The sequence below is a fragment of the Ammospiza caudacuta genome, chromosome 15, assembly GCF_027887145.1.
Source record: "Ammospiza caudacuta isolate bAmmCau1 chromosome 15, bAmmCau1.pri, whole genome shotgun sequence".
Classification (NCBI taxonomy): domain Eukaryota; kingdom Metazoa; phylum Chordata; class Aves; order Passeriformes; family Passerellidae; genus Ammospiza; species Ammospiza caudacuta.
Window position 1 is genome coordinate 16,261,277 of NC_080607.1, and position 20,736 is coordinate 16,282,012.

General features: G+C 41.6%; 1 protein-coding gene across 1 annotated transcript; it reads right to left on the minus strand.

Moving 5' to 3' along the window:
- Window positions 1-6,310: 6,310 nt before the first annotated feature.
- Window positions 6,311-15,167, minus strand: ZNF831 (zinc finger protein 831). The gene is made up of 5 exons (XM_058814872.1): window positions 10,986-15,167; window positions 10,364-10,506; window positions 8,554-8,723; window positions 8,279-8,430; window positions 6,311-7,983 (listed from the first exon to the last, which is right to left on the minus strand). The coding sequence occupies exons 1-5, from the start codon at window positions 15,165-15,167 to the stop codon at window positions 7,153-7,155; spliced, it is 5,478 nt and encodes a 1,825-aa protein (XP_058670855.1). The 3' UTR covers window positions 6,311-7,152.
- Window positions 15,168-20,736: the final 5,569 nt, after the last annotated feature.

Sequence of the window (20,736 nt, forward strand, 5' to 3'; positions counted from 1 at the left end):
CACTGCTCCTGCCAAAGGGATTGAGGGAGGTGCACGAGGAGTGACACTTGAGGCACCAGTTCATGTTAAAGGTCCAGCATGTCCAGAACAGCAACTGGTGGTCCTGAACTACTCATTTAACCCTGAGCAAGACCTGGAAGATGCTTGGCCATGTATTGGTACCCAGCAATAGGACTGTGCTGTTTTCAGCATCCCAGGGCTATCCAGAGCTTTCAGCATCCTCAAAGGCCACTGTGATGACATGACAGGGGAGGGAAGGTGTCCCCTCCCTCGGGAAGGTGTGGCAGGTGTCTGCTCCCCAGCTGGGGACAGGTTGGGGCTGTAATTGTTGGTGGTTCCCGCAGGTGGCTCCCGGCAGCAGCTCCTCTGTCACATCGCGGTGTGCCACGTTCCAAAGGGCGGGGACAGAAACCTCAGCCCGGTTCCCACGGGAGAGCCAGCACCCAGGGAACCCCAGGGAACACACACTGCAGGGTGGGTGTTGCAACTTCAAGAAGAAGCCCACCAATTCTGGGAGCAAATTAATGCACTCTGTGACCAGCAACTGGTAAATTTATCTAACAGGAGCAGCTGAGGGAGCTGGGGGAGCTCAGCCTGGAGAAAAGGAGGTTCAAGGGGGACCTTTGGCTCCACAACTCCCTGACAAGGAGGATGCAGTGAGCTGGGGGTTGGTCTCTTCTCCCAGGTAACAAATGCCAGGGCAGGAGCAAATGACCTCAAGTTGCATCAGGGAAAGTTTAGATGGGAGCTCAGGAAAAATTTCTGCACTGAAAGAGTTGTCAAGCTTGCCAAGTTGTTGAATAGACTACCTAGGAGAGTAGTGGAGACACCATCCCTAGAAATGTGCAAAAAATGTGTGGGTATGGCACTTGAGGAGATGGTTTAGTGGTGAGCAAGGTGGTGGTGCTGGGTTGATCGTTGATGACCTTAGACATCTTTTCCAACCTTAAGGGTTCTGTGATTCTCTGATTCTATATAACTATTGTCAAATCTATCCTAGAAATTCTCTCTTGATCCTATTGTCCAGGAGGCAAGGATAAGATTTCTCTTTTTCTGGCCCATTTTTTGCAGTGTCATTGTAATTAAACCAAGAATGGTGAGGGTGTTTTGCTTAGAGGAGGTCTTCTTACAAAATGTGTTCTTGATGAACACAAAAGGAAACATCTGGTAGACACAGCACATAGGCAATGCAACCACATTTTATAACTGATCTTTCATGGATGAATTTTCATAATGCATTAGTCACTACTGTGTGAATTAAGGGGGGAGAAACAATGGATGTGGGCACAGAAAAGATGAGCATAGATGTTGTGATGATTCCAAGGATGACAGAGATATCCAGGGGAAGAAGAGCCTGATGGCTTTCTCTGAAGACCTCCTGTGTGTAATTGTTCTGTACAGTGAGTAGCTGTGTTCTAACTTCTGTTAAATTTCCCAGAGGACCTCCTCTGGTTATTTAGAAGATGTTACTGCAGTGGAACATTCTCTGGTCGTATTTTCCTTCTTTGTACTTAAATCTTACAGGACATATTGTTTCCCAAAATGTTTTACCAATTCCTTTCCTTCCTAAAGGGAATTCTTCCTCTGATCATTTCTAAGCAAATCCTTTATATCATATGTTACAATCAAGCTTTCCTCCTGGTTCTATTGGTAGACTGCCACTGAATTTAACTGGACCACATTGGTGTAATTGAGAGCAGAAGATTGGTTCCTTTAATGTTTCTGCACAAGTAATCTGTTTCTCCGATCAGGATTTTTTTCACTGCTTGGAATTTCTTCAGATTTGTCAACATCTTCAGGGTAAGGAGGTTCTTCCAGTTCTAATACCACCTGAATTCTTTTTGAAGCACAGAACATGTTTCCACAGGCATGCTATTAATTATGGATATTTCTCTAATTCCACTTCTGTGAATATTGTCCAACAGTTCACATCTGCCTATCCACATCTGGTACAAATAAAAAAAGGTTTGGTGTTTTCCATATCAAATATGTAATAATAACCATTTTGCTTTTGTTCTTATTTTTTAATCAAAGTTTGTAAATCCTTTTTCACATAATCTCTTAAGCCTTATAATATTGGGCAGGATGAGGCAGTTTTTTTATGCCTTACTTTGCTGTATTCACTTTCTTGCTTCTGGACAAAAAGTGATTTGAGGTCTGAGACTTTTGTATAATTTTCCTTTTCAACATTTTCTCCATTTGGACCTAAAATAACCCATAAATAACTAGAACTAACAAAGTTGTACAAAACTTTTTCATAACTGGGATGAGTTGGAACACCAAGCACTCAGGGGCTGCAGAGACTGTGATGGCTTTTTGTGTCTTTCCATTTGAGGAGCTCAATGCAAATGATTCCCTGTGAGCAAAGGGAGCATTAAGAGGCATTCTGGAGCTAATGGTCGAATCACTTTTTTTTAAGGAGTGTAATTTTACCTGTTCCTCCTCCCAGCCAAGGCACAAACGTGTATGTGCACAGAACCCTCTGAACTGCTGCTTGTGCCAATCTCCTAATTGCATTTGTACTTACAAGTTTGGAGATTTGAGGTAACTGTTACAGTCCTGGCTCAGCTTCCCAGGGAAGTATTGCTCTTCTCAGACTGTGGTTTCCTAACACAGGTGGGAACAACCCTGACTCCCTTTTCCCCATGTAGGTGCTCACCTCAGTAGCTGCCAAAGCATGTTACGGAAATCAATTTTGATTTTTTTTTTCTTTGTATTAACCATTTTGGTGGAGAGGAGGAAATCTCTGTAATGGCTTCTTTTTACAGAGGAGAAAGGACAGCAGCTCAGCTGAGTGAGCCTGTCATACTCCCAGCTGTGTGTTTGAGACAGAATGTTTAATTTGGGCATGTGCAATGACATAAGGATGTTTTCAAGAAAAATCTGACTCTCAAGAATGATAAATCATAGATTTTTAGATACAAGCACTGATTATAGCTCTCTTAGTGTAAAAAGTGTAGGGAGGGCTGTTGATGTGACCTAAATTTTGCCCAGTGAATACCCCTGTAATGTGTAGGAGGCTTTGCTTTGCAGAGGTTAAGTGTAAAGCAGAAAGTGTAATTGAAGGCTGACTCCATCAAGGCTTAGCTGTCAGTGCTGCTCCAGAATGTCTGACCTGAGCAGCAGAACCTGAGTGGCCGTCACAGTCAGCTGGAAAACAAGACCACAGGAGGTTATGAAACAGCTCCCATGGCTCTCATCCAATCCCTCCTTTTGTTAATGGCATAAGAATCTTTGAAAAGAATCAGTCTAATATATCCCAACTAGCTCACTCTGAAACACTCCAGTCCTGGCTGGATTAAGAACGTGCTCCTGGTGCTGTACTCAGCACTGCTTGTTCTGTCAATCAGTGAATCAAAAACATGAGGCAGATGCACGTGCACAAACCTTGTGATGCTTAAAAAAATGGATTAGAGATTATTAATTGACTCTATTTGAATCACCTTGTTTAGCACTGGGTTTTGAACCCTGACAGTCATTAGGGACTGGTAATGAGACTTTTATAGAGAGGATTTTAAAGCGAAAATAGTCTGTACACCCATGGCACAAGAATTCTCTTTGACTACTTTGCAAAGCACCCACAAATTTGTTCAAGTTCACCCCTTGTTTAACTGGCTCTTGCCCCTCTAAGCCTCAGGCATTACATGAATTCAGAGCATATTCAGGCAGTTGTCATGAGTAGTCAATAGGTACCTTAATTGTGAGAAAGAAAACCACTTTTTTATGTTTAAGTACTTAAGAGGATGGCTTATAACCAAACTGTGGTAACATTACAGCTCCCTGGAAGACACAGCCTCTAAGTACTTCTACGTGACATTTATCCAGTTCCACCAGGACACTTTAAATCAGCTGTAAAAAATCTCAAAGTATCTTAAAGTCCAAAAAAAAAAACCACTATAGACCCTTTCATCAATGTGACTCATGGAATGCTGATAGTAAATGAAAAATACAGGCCAGAAGTCTTAATCTGTGGCCATAATACCACACAAATCCTTAAGGTAAAATTAATGCTTTAACAAAGCAACTTAACAACAGGAAAACTAATTCAATATCAGCACTGATGAATGGGATGCAAATTTGGTGATGCAAATAAAACCTAGGCAGGATCCAAAACCAGGTTGAGGTGTGTACTGCTCCCTGTGTGTGTCAGAGGGCATATACTGAAGCACTAAAACCTATTAGGAATTGTGTTTTGGGGAAGATGTTGACAAACAAGATTTTATGGGTAAAAATAGGACTAGAAAGAAAGTCTCTTCCAGCCCTAAATAACATGATGCTATATTGGGTTTGTGTGGCAAGGTTTTGGCAGTGGGAGACTGCAGGGGTGGCTTCTGTGAAAAGCTGCTGGAAGTTTCCCCTACAGAGCCAGTTCAAGCAGCTCCAAGCCAGAACTTTTATTCAAGGTTTATCTTTGTATTTGCTGGGGATTTCAGACTTGCTCTGGTTGGTTCACACCCCTCTCACCAACCTTTGTGTAAGAATTGGGGTTTTCCAGGCAGATCAGTGAAGTATCAAGATTTAATAGATCTACTAAAAAAAATCTAAACAATAAGAAAAAAAAATGTTCCCAGTTAAAGAGGCAAAATCTGAAATATCCTCTAATTTGCATCTGCCTGGGCAGATGTAGGTGTTGAATATAGACCTAATTAGTAATCAGCATTCCTTATTAATTTGCTTCCTTCACTGGAAGGAGGATAAAGTTGATGAGGTGCATTCATGTGCAAAGGAATTTCAGCCTTGCTTATAGCAAAGAGATGATCCATCAGAACTGCTGCTGGCTTTGGAGGAGAAGGAAACAGATTTTCCCTCTGTGCCTGGTGCCCTCCTGTGGTTTTTATGATCAGTTACTTGGGAGTGAATTAAACACATCAGTGGCTGATTCTTGTGCTGTGTAAAAGCCACAGAAGAGTTTGCCTGTTTAGTCTTTTTTTGTGAGTACAGTGTGTTCTGGAAAGCTGCAATACAATTTTCCATACAGCCAGTTGGATTTGGATGTGCAGACTCCCTGAGGTGCCTAACTTAGCCCAAGACCATTTCTCCCAGTCCTCACAAACTGGTGAGCCTGACTCAGACCTGACTCAGACCTGGCTGCTCCCAGGGCTGTTGTGGCTAAAAGGATTTGAGCTGCAGTCAAATGCCACCATGGATATAGTGGCACTTTTAAAGAACTAATGTTAGGTCAAATTGTTACACAAGTTAGGGAACTAAAATGTCAAGGGTAACTTCTGTCAGAAAATGGAGTTTAAAATTTGCTTTCCCAGCTACCTTAACCTTGTCCCATTTTTGTTCCAGCTGCAGCTGCAGAATGACATAGAAATTTCTGTTCTTTATGCTGTAAAATCTATGCAGAACAAAAGTTTCTTTGCACAGCAATTCTGACTCTGTCATTAGACTATTTCTGAATTACTGACCTAGAAATTCCACTTTAAAATACATCATTTAGCCACAAACATTAAGCAAATAAAATCTTGTCCAGAATATTCCTTACATGTCCATGTATTATAATAATTAGATCTTGCACAGGCAAGAGGTGAAAATTGTTGCTGTGGAGGTGCTGGTGGGGTTTGGTGCAATGATTTTTGTGCTTTCTAAAGGTGCTTGGCCAACAGCATTGCTGGGAACACTGATCTGGGGATCTCTATAAGCTTTGTGTTTCTTCTCCTGCTTTTCCTACAAATTCAGAATCCAGCTGTAGCTTTGAGTGATTCTATAAGAAAAAAAAAGCTCCAGAACTTTGAATTGTTCAGTATTGATGGTTCCTCCCTTTCTTTTCCTCTTTTTCTTCCCAAATTCTATTTGTGTACTTCATTGAATTCACATTATTTAAATTCATTGTACCTGGGAGTCACCCCAATACCCCAATACCCACCAGTCTGTGAGTACAAATACTGAACAAGATAAAGAATAAATGTGAAGCTCTGTTTTGACAACCTCAAGCCTTGTCACGTTTGTAGGGCATCCAAACACAGGAATTGCACAGGACTTGGCATGTGGTTTATCTCTCTGAGCTGTTTGGACATTTTTTTACACATACACATATATTTGTTTCAGATAATTTGTACTAAATTTCTTTGTATGATCTGTTTATTCTTTTACTTGAGCATGACTAAAAAGCAACTCCAAATATCCCATGTAGGTTAATCAATTAATCCTTATGTGTGAATCAGAATATAAGAACAGAAGTTTAAGTACAGAATTTGATTATAATGTAGAAGTGGAATATTTTAGTGTTCATCAGTTTAATCAAGCAAGTCAACACACTTGGTCAAATTGAAATATCTAATTATTTATTGACATAGAAACCAGTAAATTTTAGGGTTTGTAGCACAAAACCTGTTAAAAAAAGAAAACAAGCTATGCCATATAGCTTCTTTACCCTCCATAAAATGGCATCATTGCAGTTAAAATTACAATAAAAATGAAACATTCCAGATGACATCAGTTGGAGCACAATGTGACAAATATAATGAAAAAATCCTTGTCAGAAATTTTACCACAAGGAAATACCAACAGCTAACACTCATATTCTCCACCTAAAAATCAAGAATATTCGAGTAGATCTTGGCATAAAAGGCACAAAACACAAAGCAAAGCATGCTTGTGTCATTTCTCACACAGAAGCATTGACATTTGTGCAACATGGAAAAAGACCAGCATTTTTTCCAGACTCTTCCAATATCACAGAAACTTAGGGAACAGATGTTGCCCTCCATGCCAGCGTGTCACTCCCAGTACAGAGGCAGTGACTACAGGAATATGGAGAAGGGAACACATCTGACCCCTTGCAGGAATTCTGAGCTGAGGAAGCTGCTGCAGCTGTATTGTTGCAGTAACCCAATCCACGGCAGGCTTGGAGTAACACACCCACGGGCAGGCAGCACTTGTGGGAATTCTGAGGCTGGCAGGAACTTTAACAATGCTGGAAACCTGTCAGGAGCACAGGGCTGCCTCTTGCATTTGAATGTGCCATGCCAGCCTCAAGTGAGAATTTTTAAAAAAAGGTAGAGTCCTTGAAAGGAAGGGCTCTTCCAAAGAGGGTGTTGCCTCTGGCACAGAGGAATGGCTTTGCTGATGTTAAGGTGTTTCAGAACTATGGATCAAAGATCCCTGGCATTTCCAGGCTGGCACACAAGCCCTGGCAGCAGCCTGTTGTTATATTTCTATAACCAGCCTGTCCTCATCATCACTGCTCGTGTCATCGTATTCCACCCGCATTTGTTTCCTCATCATCTCTAAGCCTCTCTTTTTGTATGTCTTGGGAGGTGCTGCAGAGTAACTCTTGAACTCAGGGGATTTGAGAGTCATTGGGGACTTTTTAAAGGTAGCAGTAGCTGTTCCCTGTGGCCTTCCATAGGGACTGGGCTGCAGGTGGGATCTGTTCTTGTCTGCGCTTCTGTGCAGCTCCAGGAGATGCTGAGCTAAGTTTGCCCTCTGTGAGTGTTCCCTGCTGGGCAACTGAACAGACTCTGCTTGGGATCCAAACAAACGTGAACATCCTGGCTGGGAACTGGGAGCTGAGCCTTCTGTGCCAGGTGAATCTGTGTTTTCTTCACTCAGAGCTTTCTCCCTTCCAGCAGCCTGGATCACCGGCTCTGATATCCCAAATATTTGGCTCTCTGACTCTACCCTCAATATGCTTTCCTGGCTTCCTCCTGGATGTAAGGAAAGAGGAGCAGCAGCCTCTGGGTTTGTGCTGCCAGGTTGCTCACCTGTGTCGGTGTTTGTAAATTCAGGACAGGAGCCAAAGGAAGCTGCCAGGGGGTGGCTCCAAAGGCTTGGCCGGGATTGCCCAGGCAGGGATGGCTGCAGCACCAGGGGCTGGGTCACCCAGCAGCAAATGGCCACGTCCCTGCTGAACTCCTGCAGGGAGGTGTCAGCTCTGGAGGAAAAGGAATGAGCTGTCACAGCTATTCCCAGAGGAGCTGTAATGTTCTGGACAGAGGCGTTTGTTCTTGGGTGTTCCCTGATTTGCCCAGAAATGTCCTGTAGGAATTAGGAGGGGAAAAAATATACATGTAAAGTTTTCAGTCCAGAGTAATTTCATCCAAAGTACTCAAGTTTAATTGTTATTTTAGCTAATTCTAACATTAGTAAGTTAATGTTAATGTTTAACCCCTAAAAATACCTTTAACACATTTTCAAACATTTTAACCAAAATCTGTGATACAAAATAGTTTCAATTTCAACTTTAAAGTAGCTGAATATAATTCAGGTTTTAATTAACTCTTCTTTTTTCTGTTAATAAAAAATAATACAAGAATTAAGGTACAATACCTACTTTTTTATCCATTTTGTCTTTTTGTTTAACATGGTTTAGGTTTTCAGTATGGGAAGATATTCCTGAGTTATTCTTTGCTTCTTTTTTCCTTCTGCAAAGTTGTTTGTCTGAGGTGGAATATGATGTGTCTTTTTGCTGGTGTAGATAATTTTCTATTGAAAAGAGATTGGTTAAACTTTGATTTATATCACCCCCCCCCCCCCATGCTTGAACTTGCTACATTTCTCATTATATCACTGAAATAATATTTTCACACAAATATCCCAAAAACTTACCTTGCATCTTGGATTGAGGAGAATGGCACTTCTTATGCTTATTAAATCTGGGGGGTTGGGATGAGCAGCCCTTCCTCAAAGCATCCAGAGCTCTGTTGGGAAAGCAGGGCCTCTTGCTCAGCCGGTTCATTTTCAGCTGAGCAAATCCATGGCTGTGCCTCCCTCTGTACCTGCAGTGCCAGGGGCATTGAGGGGATAAACAAACACGGGAGATGTAGGAGCAGCCAGAGGAGAACAACAGCACCTCATCAGGTGCACTAAAGTCTAACAGCAATTCATTACTGGGAAGGAGATGCTTGTTTATGTCAACTCAAAAACAAAAGCTGGATTTTAGGTAAGAGACCCACAATTATTTTACCATCTTTATTTCTCTCTATCAGTAAATCCTTGATTTTCTAAGAGAAAAGGATTAAGGAATAACAGATCCTTTTTCTTACATCTGGAATTTTAAAACAATATACTTCACAAAGACTTGAACCACACAGGAATCACCTGAGGCTGTGTGGTTATTGTGTTTTATCCTTTTCACCTCTTGAGTGCTACCTGCTCATCATCACTAAGGAACAACATGAAGATTCTGGTTATTTAGCAAACCCACACTGAATAATCCAACTCTGCTCTATTTTCTACTCTGAATGAGTGACACTAAGGTCCCATCCCTAAATCAACAGAATGTCACTATCCACAGAGCAAGATGTAAATCTAAAAGGATGCACTTATTCAGGTGTTTGGTGTATTAGAAAATTAAATTACATTTGGTGGTTACCAGTTGGGCCAGTTACCTACTAACAGGCATGACCTGAGCTTTCAGGACACTGTACTTTATTAAATCCCTAAATAAATTTGATATAAACAAATTCTGAGACCAGCAGGGAAAAAAACACAACAACAAAACAGCACCTGAAAATCAAACCAGGAAAAAGTCCTAGAAGAATGTCACACAGTTGGGTGACATAGACCTGAGTCTTCTATTTCTGTTCTTATGACCCTTCAGAATTGCAGTGCTGTTTGCTGAGCTGGACACGGTGATTAAGTTACTGACACTGATTTGTCCTCAAGGGAGTCACTCTGTCTGATTTTGGCCATGAAATAAAGAGGGATGTGTGCACACAATATGTGTTCCTTACTGAGGCAATTCATCAGGCATCCTGCTGCCCCACACTCCTGAAAGATTAGAGGGTAAATGTTCCTCTGATAGGAATTCCCATTGAAAGGGGGGAGCTGTGCTGATTGAGACAATGTGCCCTTGATAGTTCTATGCTCAAATTCTTCCTGCTTTTTTTTATTTAAACCAAATGATCCTTTGAACTACAGATGGTTCTGTTAGTTGGTGTTAAACTTGATATTTATTGTCCTGCTTTCTCTGGTGAATACCAGCTCAGGATATGGATCTTCCAAGGACAAAGGGTTTCACGCACTGCTCTGAGCTGGGACAGGATTAAAAACAGAACCATTTGGTCCCCTTCAAACAAAAGTTAATGCTGACAATTTTGACAGATAAGAGGAATTTCTAAATCATAGAGAGAGTCAACTGACCAGGCATCATCTTTCGGTGGAATATTTCTGGATTGCTTAGAAAAGTCTGTTCCTAATAGTAAACAACATATTGATATTTTTATAGTTTACCTTCAGGGCCCAAAGTTTGCTGTGGTATAAGAACAGCTCTTTCTGAGAGATTTATCTTTCTTTTTCCCCACAGTTTTGATAAGGTTGAATTTTGGGCAAACCTTTTTCTTTTCTGTGGAGTTTTTACATGCATTACAATAAAATTATGTCTATATCTAGTGAACCTGAAAGCCATACTCCTTACCATTTAGGGGTGACTTTAATCCTTTTCTGTTTGTGGCTCCTCTTGAGTTTATTTGTTGAGAGTTTTTCCTTTTTGCAAACTACTGTTTTCTTCTTTTGCTCTGAAATATTCTTGAAAGAACCACTGGGAACGTCTGAGCTTAACTGTTGAGAATATTGGGGAAAAATCAAGTCCATGAAAACTGTGAATGACATTGACTGAGAAGTTGGAAATCTGTGCATGTTTTAAATAGCACTGAACAGCATAGGAGTTAAGTAGCACAACTCTGTATTTAAGTCAAATATTCATTTAGAATGAAAACAGATGCTATTAGAGAAAAATGTTTAAAAATTCCCATAAAGGGGAAAAAAAATCAAGAAATAGAAATTCACTCTTCTCACTATCAGCATTCTGAAAAGTGAAAGAAACTTAAATATTCACACAGAAATATATCTTTCTGATGCATCAAATTAATATAGACTTATGTTATAAAAATATAAATTGTAAATTGTGTATCAGCAAATGCCTGTAAATGTTCATAATACACTTCTAATAATTATTTAATTTTCTTAGTAAGAGGGTGGAGGTGGGCTGTCAGCCAATAACACCCTCTTGATAAAGCAAACAGAATTATCAATATTACCTCCTGCATCTGATGTCCTTTGGAAAAGGATGAAACCAACGTTTTCAAGCTTGTGTTTGTTAAGCCATATGCCACAGTCTTGCTAATATTTCTCATTTTGAAAATGGAGATGTCGTATTTGGAGAGGGTGCATTCCCTGCCGGGCTCCCTGTGCCAGGGGGGCACGGAGGGGTGGGCAGAGGCTGCAGTGCCCCCCTGCTCCGAGGGCAGAGGGAGGCTCCTGCTCAGGCAGCACCACGTCAGCCGGGGCTCGGCACTGAGCGATGGGAAGCTGCTCTTGGAGCCTGGCACTGCAGAAATGCCAGAGCAGCTGGTCCTGTTAGAGTGGGGCAGCACTGGGAATCCTTTACAGTGAGTGCTGAGAGTGTGGCAGTAGAAAGTGCCAAAAGAATGGCAAAAATAAGTGGGGTTGTCTCTTGAGCTCTGGGAATGCTGCAGATCCTGCAGTGGTGCTGGGGTGTCCTTCAGGATGTGTGGACTTCCCTCTCTGCCCCATTCCAGGATTGTTGGCTCTGCATCTTTGCTAGAAACTGATGTTTTTATCAAAGAGTCGCTTCCTGAGCAAAGGTGGTGTAAAGCCCTCCTCTCATCTTTGATGTCAGCAGATATGAAAAAGCCACTTGTATACACAGAAGTAAAGCAGATTTTCTTCTTTGGAGTCTGTATAGAGCAAGTACTTTTACTCATCCACTTCTCTTCTGTTTGCCTTTGATAATTTAATTTATTTTTGTTCTGTTTGTTTTTCCAATCCTCTCTTGCAATATCCTGCTGCCTAAAGTTTTGCTTAGGAAAGTTGTTCTCTGCTATGGTTAGGATATTTGTGGTTTCTGAGCTGACTGGTGAACAGAATCCTGGAGTTTTCCAGTTTGTGTGAAGATTCCATTGAATTTCTTCTTTTCCAACCTTTTGTCTCACTTCAGATTTTAAAGGACACCAAACCACATCACTGGAATGAGAATGGAGGGACATGCTGCTGGAAGAGCAGGGTGGGGTGGTTAAGGTGACTGTCACAGGTGTGCCAGGTGTCATCTCCTGTTCAGATTGAAGCAAAGGTGACAGATCTGAAGCTCTCTTGTCCTGGGGCAATTTAAGGATATATTTTGGAGAGAAGGCATTTTGTTGTGGGACTGGACTTAAACTATCAGATTGCAGATGATGGCTTTTAGAAGACACTTCCACAGCATTGTCACTGGGAAGTGGCACTTTTGCTCCTGTTTTTACAAGACACATTTTGTTGTCTCCATCTGCTGCATTGTGCAAGGCAAAAGAGTTGGAATCACCTTCCCTTAATTCAGACCCTAAAAATCCCACCAGTGAATCTCTTGAGATACCTGCAGGATGTGAAAGAAGGTTGATGTCACAGTAATTGAAAGTTTGTGTGGGAAGTTTGATTGTTTTCCTATATTCCACACTCTCAGTACCTCCAGTGGCTTCATTAATTCCTGTGCTTGATTTTTGCTCCTCTGCTTTAGTGGAGAATTTCACTGGAGCTGTGGGAAGACACTGAATGCCAGAGCAAAGGCCTCTCTCTGCTTCACTTACTTCAGTGGTTTCACCTCTGGGACTAGGGCAGGGCACTGAAATCACATTTTGTGTCTTCTCCACTTCGAATTTCAGCTTTTTCCTTTCTGATGGCAGAGTCTGGAATTTTCCTGCAGTTTCTCTGTTGTTGCAAGGGACCCACGGGGGCATCAGGCCATGCTGGCCACTTTCCTTAGTCCCATGATGGTTCCCATAATTGTGTGAAGTGCTTTTACAATCTAATTCAAATGCACTGGATTCTTTCCCAGGGCTTGGTTTCTCCCAGTTGCTACTCTGTACTGGCAAGCAGTCCTCATTCCTCCCGTGGCTGTTCAGCTGACACTCAGGATTTTGAAGCCTGAGCTCACCAGTGCTTGGAGCCAGCAGTGTGCTGCTGCCAGCTGTGCATTTCTCCGTGTCACTGCCACTGAGCTCTGAGGAAGTTTGGCTGCTTACAGCTCCAGCAGTTACAGAATGTGATGTCTCCATTAGGTTGGACACTCTGTCTGAAGTTTCCTCAGAGGACACATTCTGCAGAACATGATTACCATCAGCAGAGATTCCTGATTTACCCATGGTTGAAGCTGCTGTCACAAGGGAGGAAGGACTGTCAGTTGCAGAGCTCCTGCCATCTCTTTCCTCAGTTATTTCAGTGCTGCTGGTTGATTCCATTGAATTAGGAATCAGGCTTGTAATATCTGTAATCTTATTCTCTCTTTGTTTCATTTTCTTGGCATTTTGACTGCTTTTCATTTTTTGGTAGATTTTCTTAAATGTTTCATCTCCATACATTTGCCATTTTTCTTGAGAGAACATCTTCAACTTCCTTTGATTGTGTTTCTTATTTTTAGCACTGATTAATTCTACAGCCCCAAGCTTTTTAGTCCCTTTCAGCTCCTCTGACAGAGAAGGATGATCAGCCACGTTACTTAGGGGCAAATCATCCACTGCAGTTTGTCTGACTAGAGCTCGGGGATGGCTATTAGGGAAATCCACTGAACTGGCAGTGAGATCGTTGCTAGGCAGCAAACCAGCGGTGCCTGTGTTTACAGAGTGCTTAGTAAGAGAAAGTGGTTTTGAGCATCCTGCTTTGTCATGCACCATCCTCGCTCCCTCCACAACAGGCAAGGAGTTGCTCCGAGTAACAGGCACAGTGTCGATTGTTGTGGAGAACTGGGTGGGAACTGAATGGAAAAACATTGGCTTGCATTTCTCCAGGGGTGCAAAGGTAGATTTTGCTGAACAAAGAGAAAGATTCTTTTTCCTATTTACATCACAAGTTCTGATATCAAAATGGAAAGAGTCTTTGTATGTGTAAGGCATTGGAAGGTCAATGCTTCCCTGTTTAGAAAGGACAGTTTTTCTGGGCCTGACATTGTCTAACTGGGTGTCATCCACCACACTTTTGTTGTGAGAAATAAGCTTTGAAATGTGTTCTTCCAGCCTCTTTTTCTCTAGCATCGAGGCTGTAGCTTTGTCAGCTGCCTCTGGCTTTGCAGTGCTGCTGGAGGCACACCTTGGGCTGCTGAAGGCAGCTTCATTTTCCAGTTCTGTGCTGTGCTCGTGGAGACTGTGCAGGGGGCTGGACGATGTCAGCTGCTGCTCTGTGCTGTCAGAGCGTGACAGATACCCCGAGTCAGTGCTCTCACACTTCTTCAGCTTGCAGTCCAAGGCTTTGTAATCCCACTGCTTCTCTGAAGAGGTTGCCTGCTGCCTTTGCAGCTGAATGTGCTTATTGGCAGTCGGAGTTCTTTGCTCCTGCATCTTCTTTCTCAGACTCGGACCATTTGGCAAAGCTCCTGGAGATGATAAACTTTGAGGTTCTCTTTCAGGAACCCCCTGAACAGCCTTTGAATTCAGTGATTGATTTGTTGTTTCTTGATTTTCTGAAGCAGCTGATGAGGAGCTTGTCGCTGGCAGTGAGAGCTCGTGAGGTTTCTTAGTGTCTGTTGCTGCACTGGTCTCTGAACTGGGCTGTTTGATGGGCATCTCCTGGTCTTCACTGGTGCTACTCAAGACTTTGCTGCCTTGGGGAGAGGTGGTGCTCTCTGCTGATCTCTCATTTTGCTCTGGTCCCCCACTGATGTCAGAGTCTGAGGGCAGCCTGGTGTTGTTGACGTGCGTTTGAGTTCTCCTGTGTTTATACAAGTTGCTCTGGGTTTTAAACGCGATGCCACAAGTGGTGCATGGAAAGGGCCTCTCTCCCGTGTGGGAGCGAATGTGTTTCTCAAGGACACTTGGCTTCAAACAATCTCGTCCGCAGTGTTTGCAGATGTATTTCCCAGATTTTTTTGATTTTCCCGGGCTCCCAATAGACGCTTTTACACAAGGACTTGGCAACGACAAAACTGGTAAAGTGCTGACTATGCTCAAGGTCAGGCTTTGCCCGAGCTGTTTCTGGAGAAGCGGCTGAGGCTGCTCCGAGCCCTCCGGGGGCACGAGCGGCTTGAGGATGAGGGGGACATTGCTGCCATCGAGGTGGACGCAGCTCCTGGCGGCCACCAAGGGCCCGTGGGGCTGGAAGCAGCCAGGCTGGACGGGCTGGAGCAGCGGGATGGTCAGGGCCTTGAGGTACAGGGGCTGCGGCAGGGCCTGGCCCCAGGCAGGCTCCGAGGGGCCCCGCGGGGACGGGCCCGGGCCGGGCGGGGTCTGGGCCTCCATGGCAGGGCCCGGCTGCCATGGGCTCACGGACCTGCCGAGGGAACACAGAACAAACACCGGTGTGCAGGCTGGAATAACACACAGAGCCCAGCCTGGGCTGGGAAAATGGGCGACTGAGAATATCGCACTTGCAGGTATTATACAGGCAACCATCACTTCCTTTCCCAATTAAATTGGTTCCTCTTTCATTTTTCCTCTAGGAGTTACAGTGCAAAGAACACCCAACACTGCGCTTGAAACCACTCTTACAACCTACACTGAGTACCTAAAGCACTGGAAACAAATCTGAGTTTCAGATTTGCAAATGGATGCTCTAAGCACACCAGATATAATACAATTTTAGTTTTCTGGAACTATATTCCATTACATATTTATATCATGTTTTTAAATTTCATTAACATTAACAATATTAACAGAACAGTTGAGGTTAAAGGGGACCTCAGGACTTCTCTAGTCCAAGCACCTTCTCACAGCAGAGTCAGCACCGAAGTCAGATGAGGCTGTCAGGGTGTTACCAGTCTCGTTTTGAAAATCTCTAAAATCTGCACAGTTTATTTGGGCAACCAGTTCCAAACACAGGACATTAAACTTGCCCACATATTATCTGTGCTTCCCCAGTTTATGGGAGCTAAGGCCAAACTCACTGCAACAAGTGGTGTAAAATGAAAATATGTGAACAAAATGAAACTCATGTCCTGTTTTACAAGTCAGATTTGCATAAATATCTGCAAAGTAGAAAAGATGGTATCATAGGAAAATAGTGTGAGAAATTAAAGCTGGCTTTTGTGTAGGCCAAATCAATTTGATATAATTAATGAAGATACTATGGTGTACTGTTTGTTTTTAGGTGCTCTCAATGCCAAATGAAAACATCTTCTTTTTTAAAAAGTGAACCTATTATTTTGAAATCTATCCTGATATATGCAGGGTTGGTGCCAGTCCAGACTACTTATTTCAGCAAAAATTTGTATTGTCTTTATTTCTTTCTTAGAAACAAAGCAGGAAACTATCAAAATAAGCAAGGTGAAAATTTTCTTTCAAAGAGTAGGGGCATAACCCCTTGTAATTACAGTTTGGGTGAAACTCAAGTGATCTGTGAATATTTATTTGATTCTTGCTCAGCTATGCTCCCTGGATGCACTGGCTGCTATGAATAATGGGTTGTTCTTGTGCAAACAGCCATTAAAAACCCATTTGGAATAACATAATCAGTGGTTCAATTTGAAATCTGCAATTTGTTGCTTTACTGCATAATCTCTAGTGGTGTTTCTGTAACTTCCTTGGATCATTTTAATAGGTTATCATTACTGGGAAACAGGAAAAGAATTGCTTCAAAATGTGCTTTGAAATTCTTACTGGTTCCATCCAAGACAACAACGTGTAAAATGAACTGATCTGTGCACAGCAAAATGTTAGATTTTGCCTTTTTTTTTCTTCCTCATGAATGATATAAATTAAGCTCAGTTATCAAGCATGGATTTTTCTTATGCACTTCTGACATTTCTATGTGGAATAATCACTTAAGAGGCTTTTTATTATAGTAGTGACTATAATGATGAAAGAATGTTAAAAGAATATGGCTTGTTAAAGAAATAAGTTATTATCCATATTGTGCAGTGTGGTTAACACCTACAGAATAAAAGTGGAATCCTCTAATTTCCAAAGTGATGTTATCAACATTTCAAGTCCATTTAAGATAGTTCCCAAGTTATATGGTCACTTTTAAATTTAAACACAGCATACAATAAGAGATGAGACAATTATACAAATTAAGTATGCAGTAGTTTTTCCAAAATATTTTTTTTAAAGTTTAGGGGAAAAAACATGCTGCAGAGAGCAGACAGCAAGAAGAGAAGTGAAGCCTGAATTCCCAGTAGGTAGAACATCTAACAAGTACCACATCAGACAGGACAAGGCACTTTGTCTTTTATCCCCTCCCTCCCCCAGGGAGAAGTGTGGAAATACACTTCCACATATTTTACATTTCCCTCAGCAGCCTGCTCCAGTGGCACAAACTGTTTCTCTCTCTGGTTTCCTCTGGCCATGCAGAGCTGATGGGCCCTTCAAGGTCACCACAGACAGATGTTTTTCATAGGAATCATACTCTGGTTCCCAAGTACCAGATGCTCTGTAATTTCACTTAATGCTGTTAAGTTTCTGGGGCCAACAACACAGCCTGAGACTCTCATTTTGGTGTTCTGTAATGCTCTACAACAAAAATACCTACGTGGTGACAGAAAATTTAAAGTTTTAAATAAAGCTCAACAAGTAAGCTAATGGTGATACTTAATGTACTTTTAAGAATGTAATAATACATTTCTACCAGGTGTGGTAGTTTGCTGCTTTTCACAGCAAGAAAATACTTTCTTCCTGAGTGAAACTGCCATGACTTGTATTCTACTGAGGCAAATACCATCAGACTTTTCACATCTGTTATTTATATTCCAAAAAAGGCCACTGTATTTCTTTGTAGTTGACAAAAATAGCTTATCTCAAAGTAATTCTGCCCCAGGGTTGATTCAGGGTAGTCCTTGCCCAACTAGAACTTCCTCTGTTGGTTTTGCCCTGGGCTCTGTTACTGAGCATCCACCCCATGTTCTCAGCTGTTTGTAACTTGTGGCACTGAACTACCAGCATAAGACTTGATCCTAATTAGATAAGGAAAATTTTCCAACAAGTAAAGCTAAATGCAAGATTTGGCCAGCTCAGAATTTTCTAAATTAATTTCTTAAGCTATCAGAACTGGTCACTAAAATTCCATTGAATACAATTATTTTGTTCCTGGTTTGAAATTCTAACTTCAGGTAAACACTACAGGCAGGTCTGTGCAACACTGAAAAGTGGAGCAGTTTCAGATAAAAAATCATTGTCACAGAAATTGTCTTAGTCACCTTATAAGTATAAAGTAGTTTAACACAGTAGGTTGATTAAAAAAACCTAATTTTAAATGCAATAAGTTTCATTTTTATAGATAGACTTTTTCCTGAATTCCAAACATTTTAGAAAACCTGTTTCATTTTGTCAGCACTGTTGTCATAATTTTGGACTACACAACCAAAAGATTTTTGTCTTCTGCATGGCACATGCAATGCTCTGTCAACTGCCCATCATTATTAACCAAATCAATAGCTAAACATGTAAATGCTTCTTTTCTGCACTTTCATATCGTTTTTTGACACAGCACTGAGCAGAGCATCAGTCTCTAAGCTCAACTGCTCAGTCCCCCACTCTGGTCTGCAGGTACAGCCTGGAGACATGACAGAGTTCCTTTATTTTTGTAACCCCACAGAAGCAGGTTTTCAACATTCTGAACATACACAATATACTTAATTATACCAGGAGTCTTTACCTTTTTTTAAAGCTTTTAGTGGTTAAATACCAGGGAGCAGAAGTGGAAGTCTGGAAATAATTAAGTCTTTAGTCTGGAAATAATTCTAGTTCACGTACCTTTGATTGATCCAGGCATTTCAGCAAAAAAGTCTCATTTCTGTCAATACTTGATGCAAGCAGAGAGAAACGAGGACAAAGACTTGAAACAGATTAGAAGTAGGAAGTTGGGGTTTTCTTTTTTTTTTTTACCTTGGTGTCACATTAACAACCTTCAGAAAACAGGAAGAGTTGAAACAGAAGAAAATGAAGTGGTATTTCAACCTCTCTATATCCTTTATCACAATTTAATTAGGGAGATCTAAACAGAGTCTTTGAAATGTGGAGGTTTTTACTCTGCTTTCAGTTGTATTGTCCTGAAATACAATGGTAGGGTTTTTAATTTATACTCCTAAAGGTAATTTTCTTTTAACTTTACAGCAAAGGGCTCTCTTAAGATATGTTGGGAAAGAAGACCCTTGGCACATATGAAATACTAAATTTATCCAGTGTGGGTGCTGTCCACCAGCTTCTTCTAATGGTGCCCTGTGGGACAGGAGAAAGCAGCAACCAGGTGGGAAAATGCCTCAGGATTGTTAGAAGTGTTTGGGTCATGCTCAACAAACCTCCATAAACTTGTGGAAAGCTGCAGGGAAAACAGGATAGGGCACAGTCAAGTGCAGTTTAAAGGTAATTTTTAAATTTAGATTTTATTTGTGTGTTGAGCTCCTAAGTGCTCAGGTAACAACACAGTGAACAGCACTGAGGGGTCCTGGGAGGGGCCACTCTTCTTTGTGCAAACACTTGTTTAAAATAGGGACTGGGATGGCTCAACCTCCTCTGCTGGCAGAGTGAATCCCAAACTGGAATGTGCATTCCCAATATTGTTACAAAATTGCCATCTTTGGCTGGTATAATTTCCTTAGGAACACCGTATTTTGGAACATACAGTTTTATTTTCAGTTTTCTGTTATTTATTTTTCCTGTGCTGAGCAGCTGCCCAGTTCAGACCCTGCAGCCTGTTCCTGGCTGGGTAGTGGTGAAACTGTAATGTTATAATTGTCCAATATCCACTTCAGTGGGAGCTCTTTCTTTTAATAATTCTGGTGATAGACTAATGCCAGAGGCCTCAGTGGATTTTCATTTCAAACAGCTTTATTGATCCTGGAGAGTTTTGCCTGCTGTTTGGATTGCTTTCCATTTATTTCTGGAGCCCTGATTTAGCAGGCCTCTAATTTTGGTGGTGGAGAAATATTTCTGTCTTCTTCTCATATTTCTTGCCTGTCACATAGTTATTCAAGGGGCAGAAAAGCTCTTAACAGGACCCAGAATTACTGCTTAAAATCCTCCTGTTTTCTCCCATACCCTGAAATGCTCCCAGTAATTGGTAATGGCACTGCAGACACTTCAAATCTGTGAATCTAGAAAATACTTGACATTCTGAACTGCTTTACAGTGACTCATGCTTCTGCTCTACAGACTCAGTCTGTCCAGATGGAGAGAATTACATGCAGCAAGTAGTTTCAGCTCTGCTGGGAGATACTTTCCTAAAGGAATGTGTTCTCACCTCTAAGTGAGATCTTCTGGAGGATTACTGCATGCTAGTCAACAAACCAACGGGGGAAAAAGATGCACATCTTATAATAGAACACTGGCATGAATCAAATCATACAAACAGATGATTATGGGCATTTTACATAACCAGTCAAAATTAGTTTGTCTTCAGTTTGATCACATTTCTGGAGCCCATTATATTTTATTCCACTTTGAGACTGACTATTATTAAGTTATGATGAATTTACTTAAAAGGGACACTTAATTTCAACAGTACTAATGATTGCAGCAGTATGCTGGACCCAGTAACAAATTGAAAACATCTATAAGCATTTAAAATTCATTACTTACATCACTCAGTATCAAATTCCAAATGCTAAAACTGCAAACTGTTTACCCTGAGAGGCTTAAGGAGGCAATAATTAATTAAAGCAAGTTACAACAAAAGCAAGTGGCTGTCTGGATATTTGCCACTATCACAGAGGTTTCAGGGCTTAGCAGAACCTTCTGAAGTTTGATCTAAAATCTCTAAATCTTGAATAAGTGACTCTGGAATCAGGGTCCTTCAGAGCATCCTGTGATTCTTCCCATTTATGTGGATGAACAGGCTGCTGTAATGGCCAGAAGTAACACAATACAGAGCACCAGT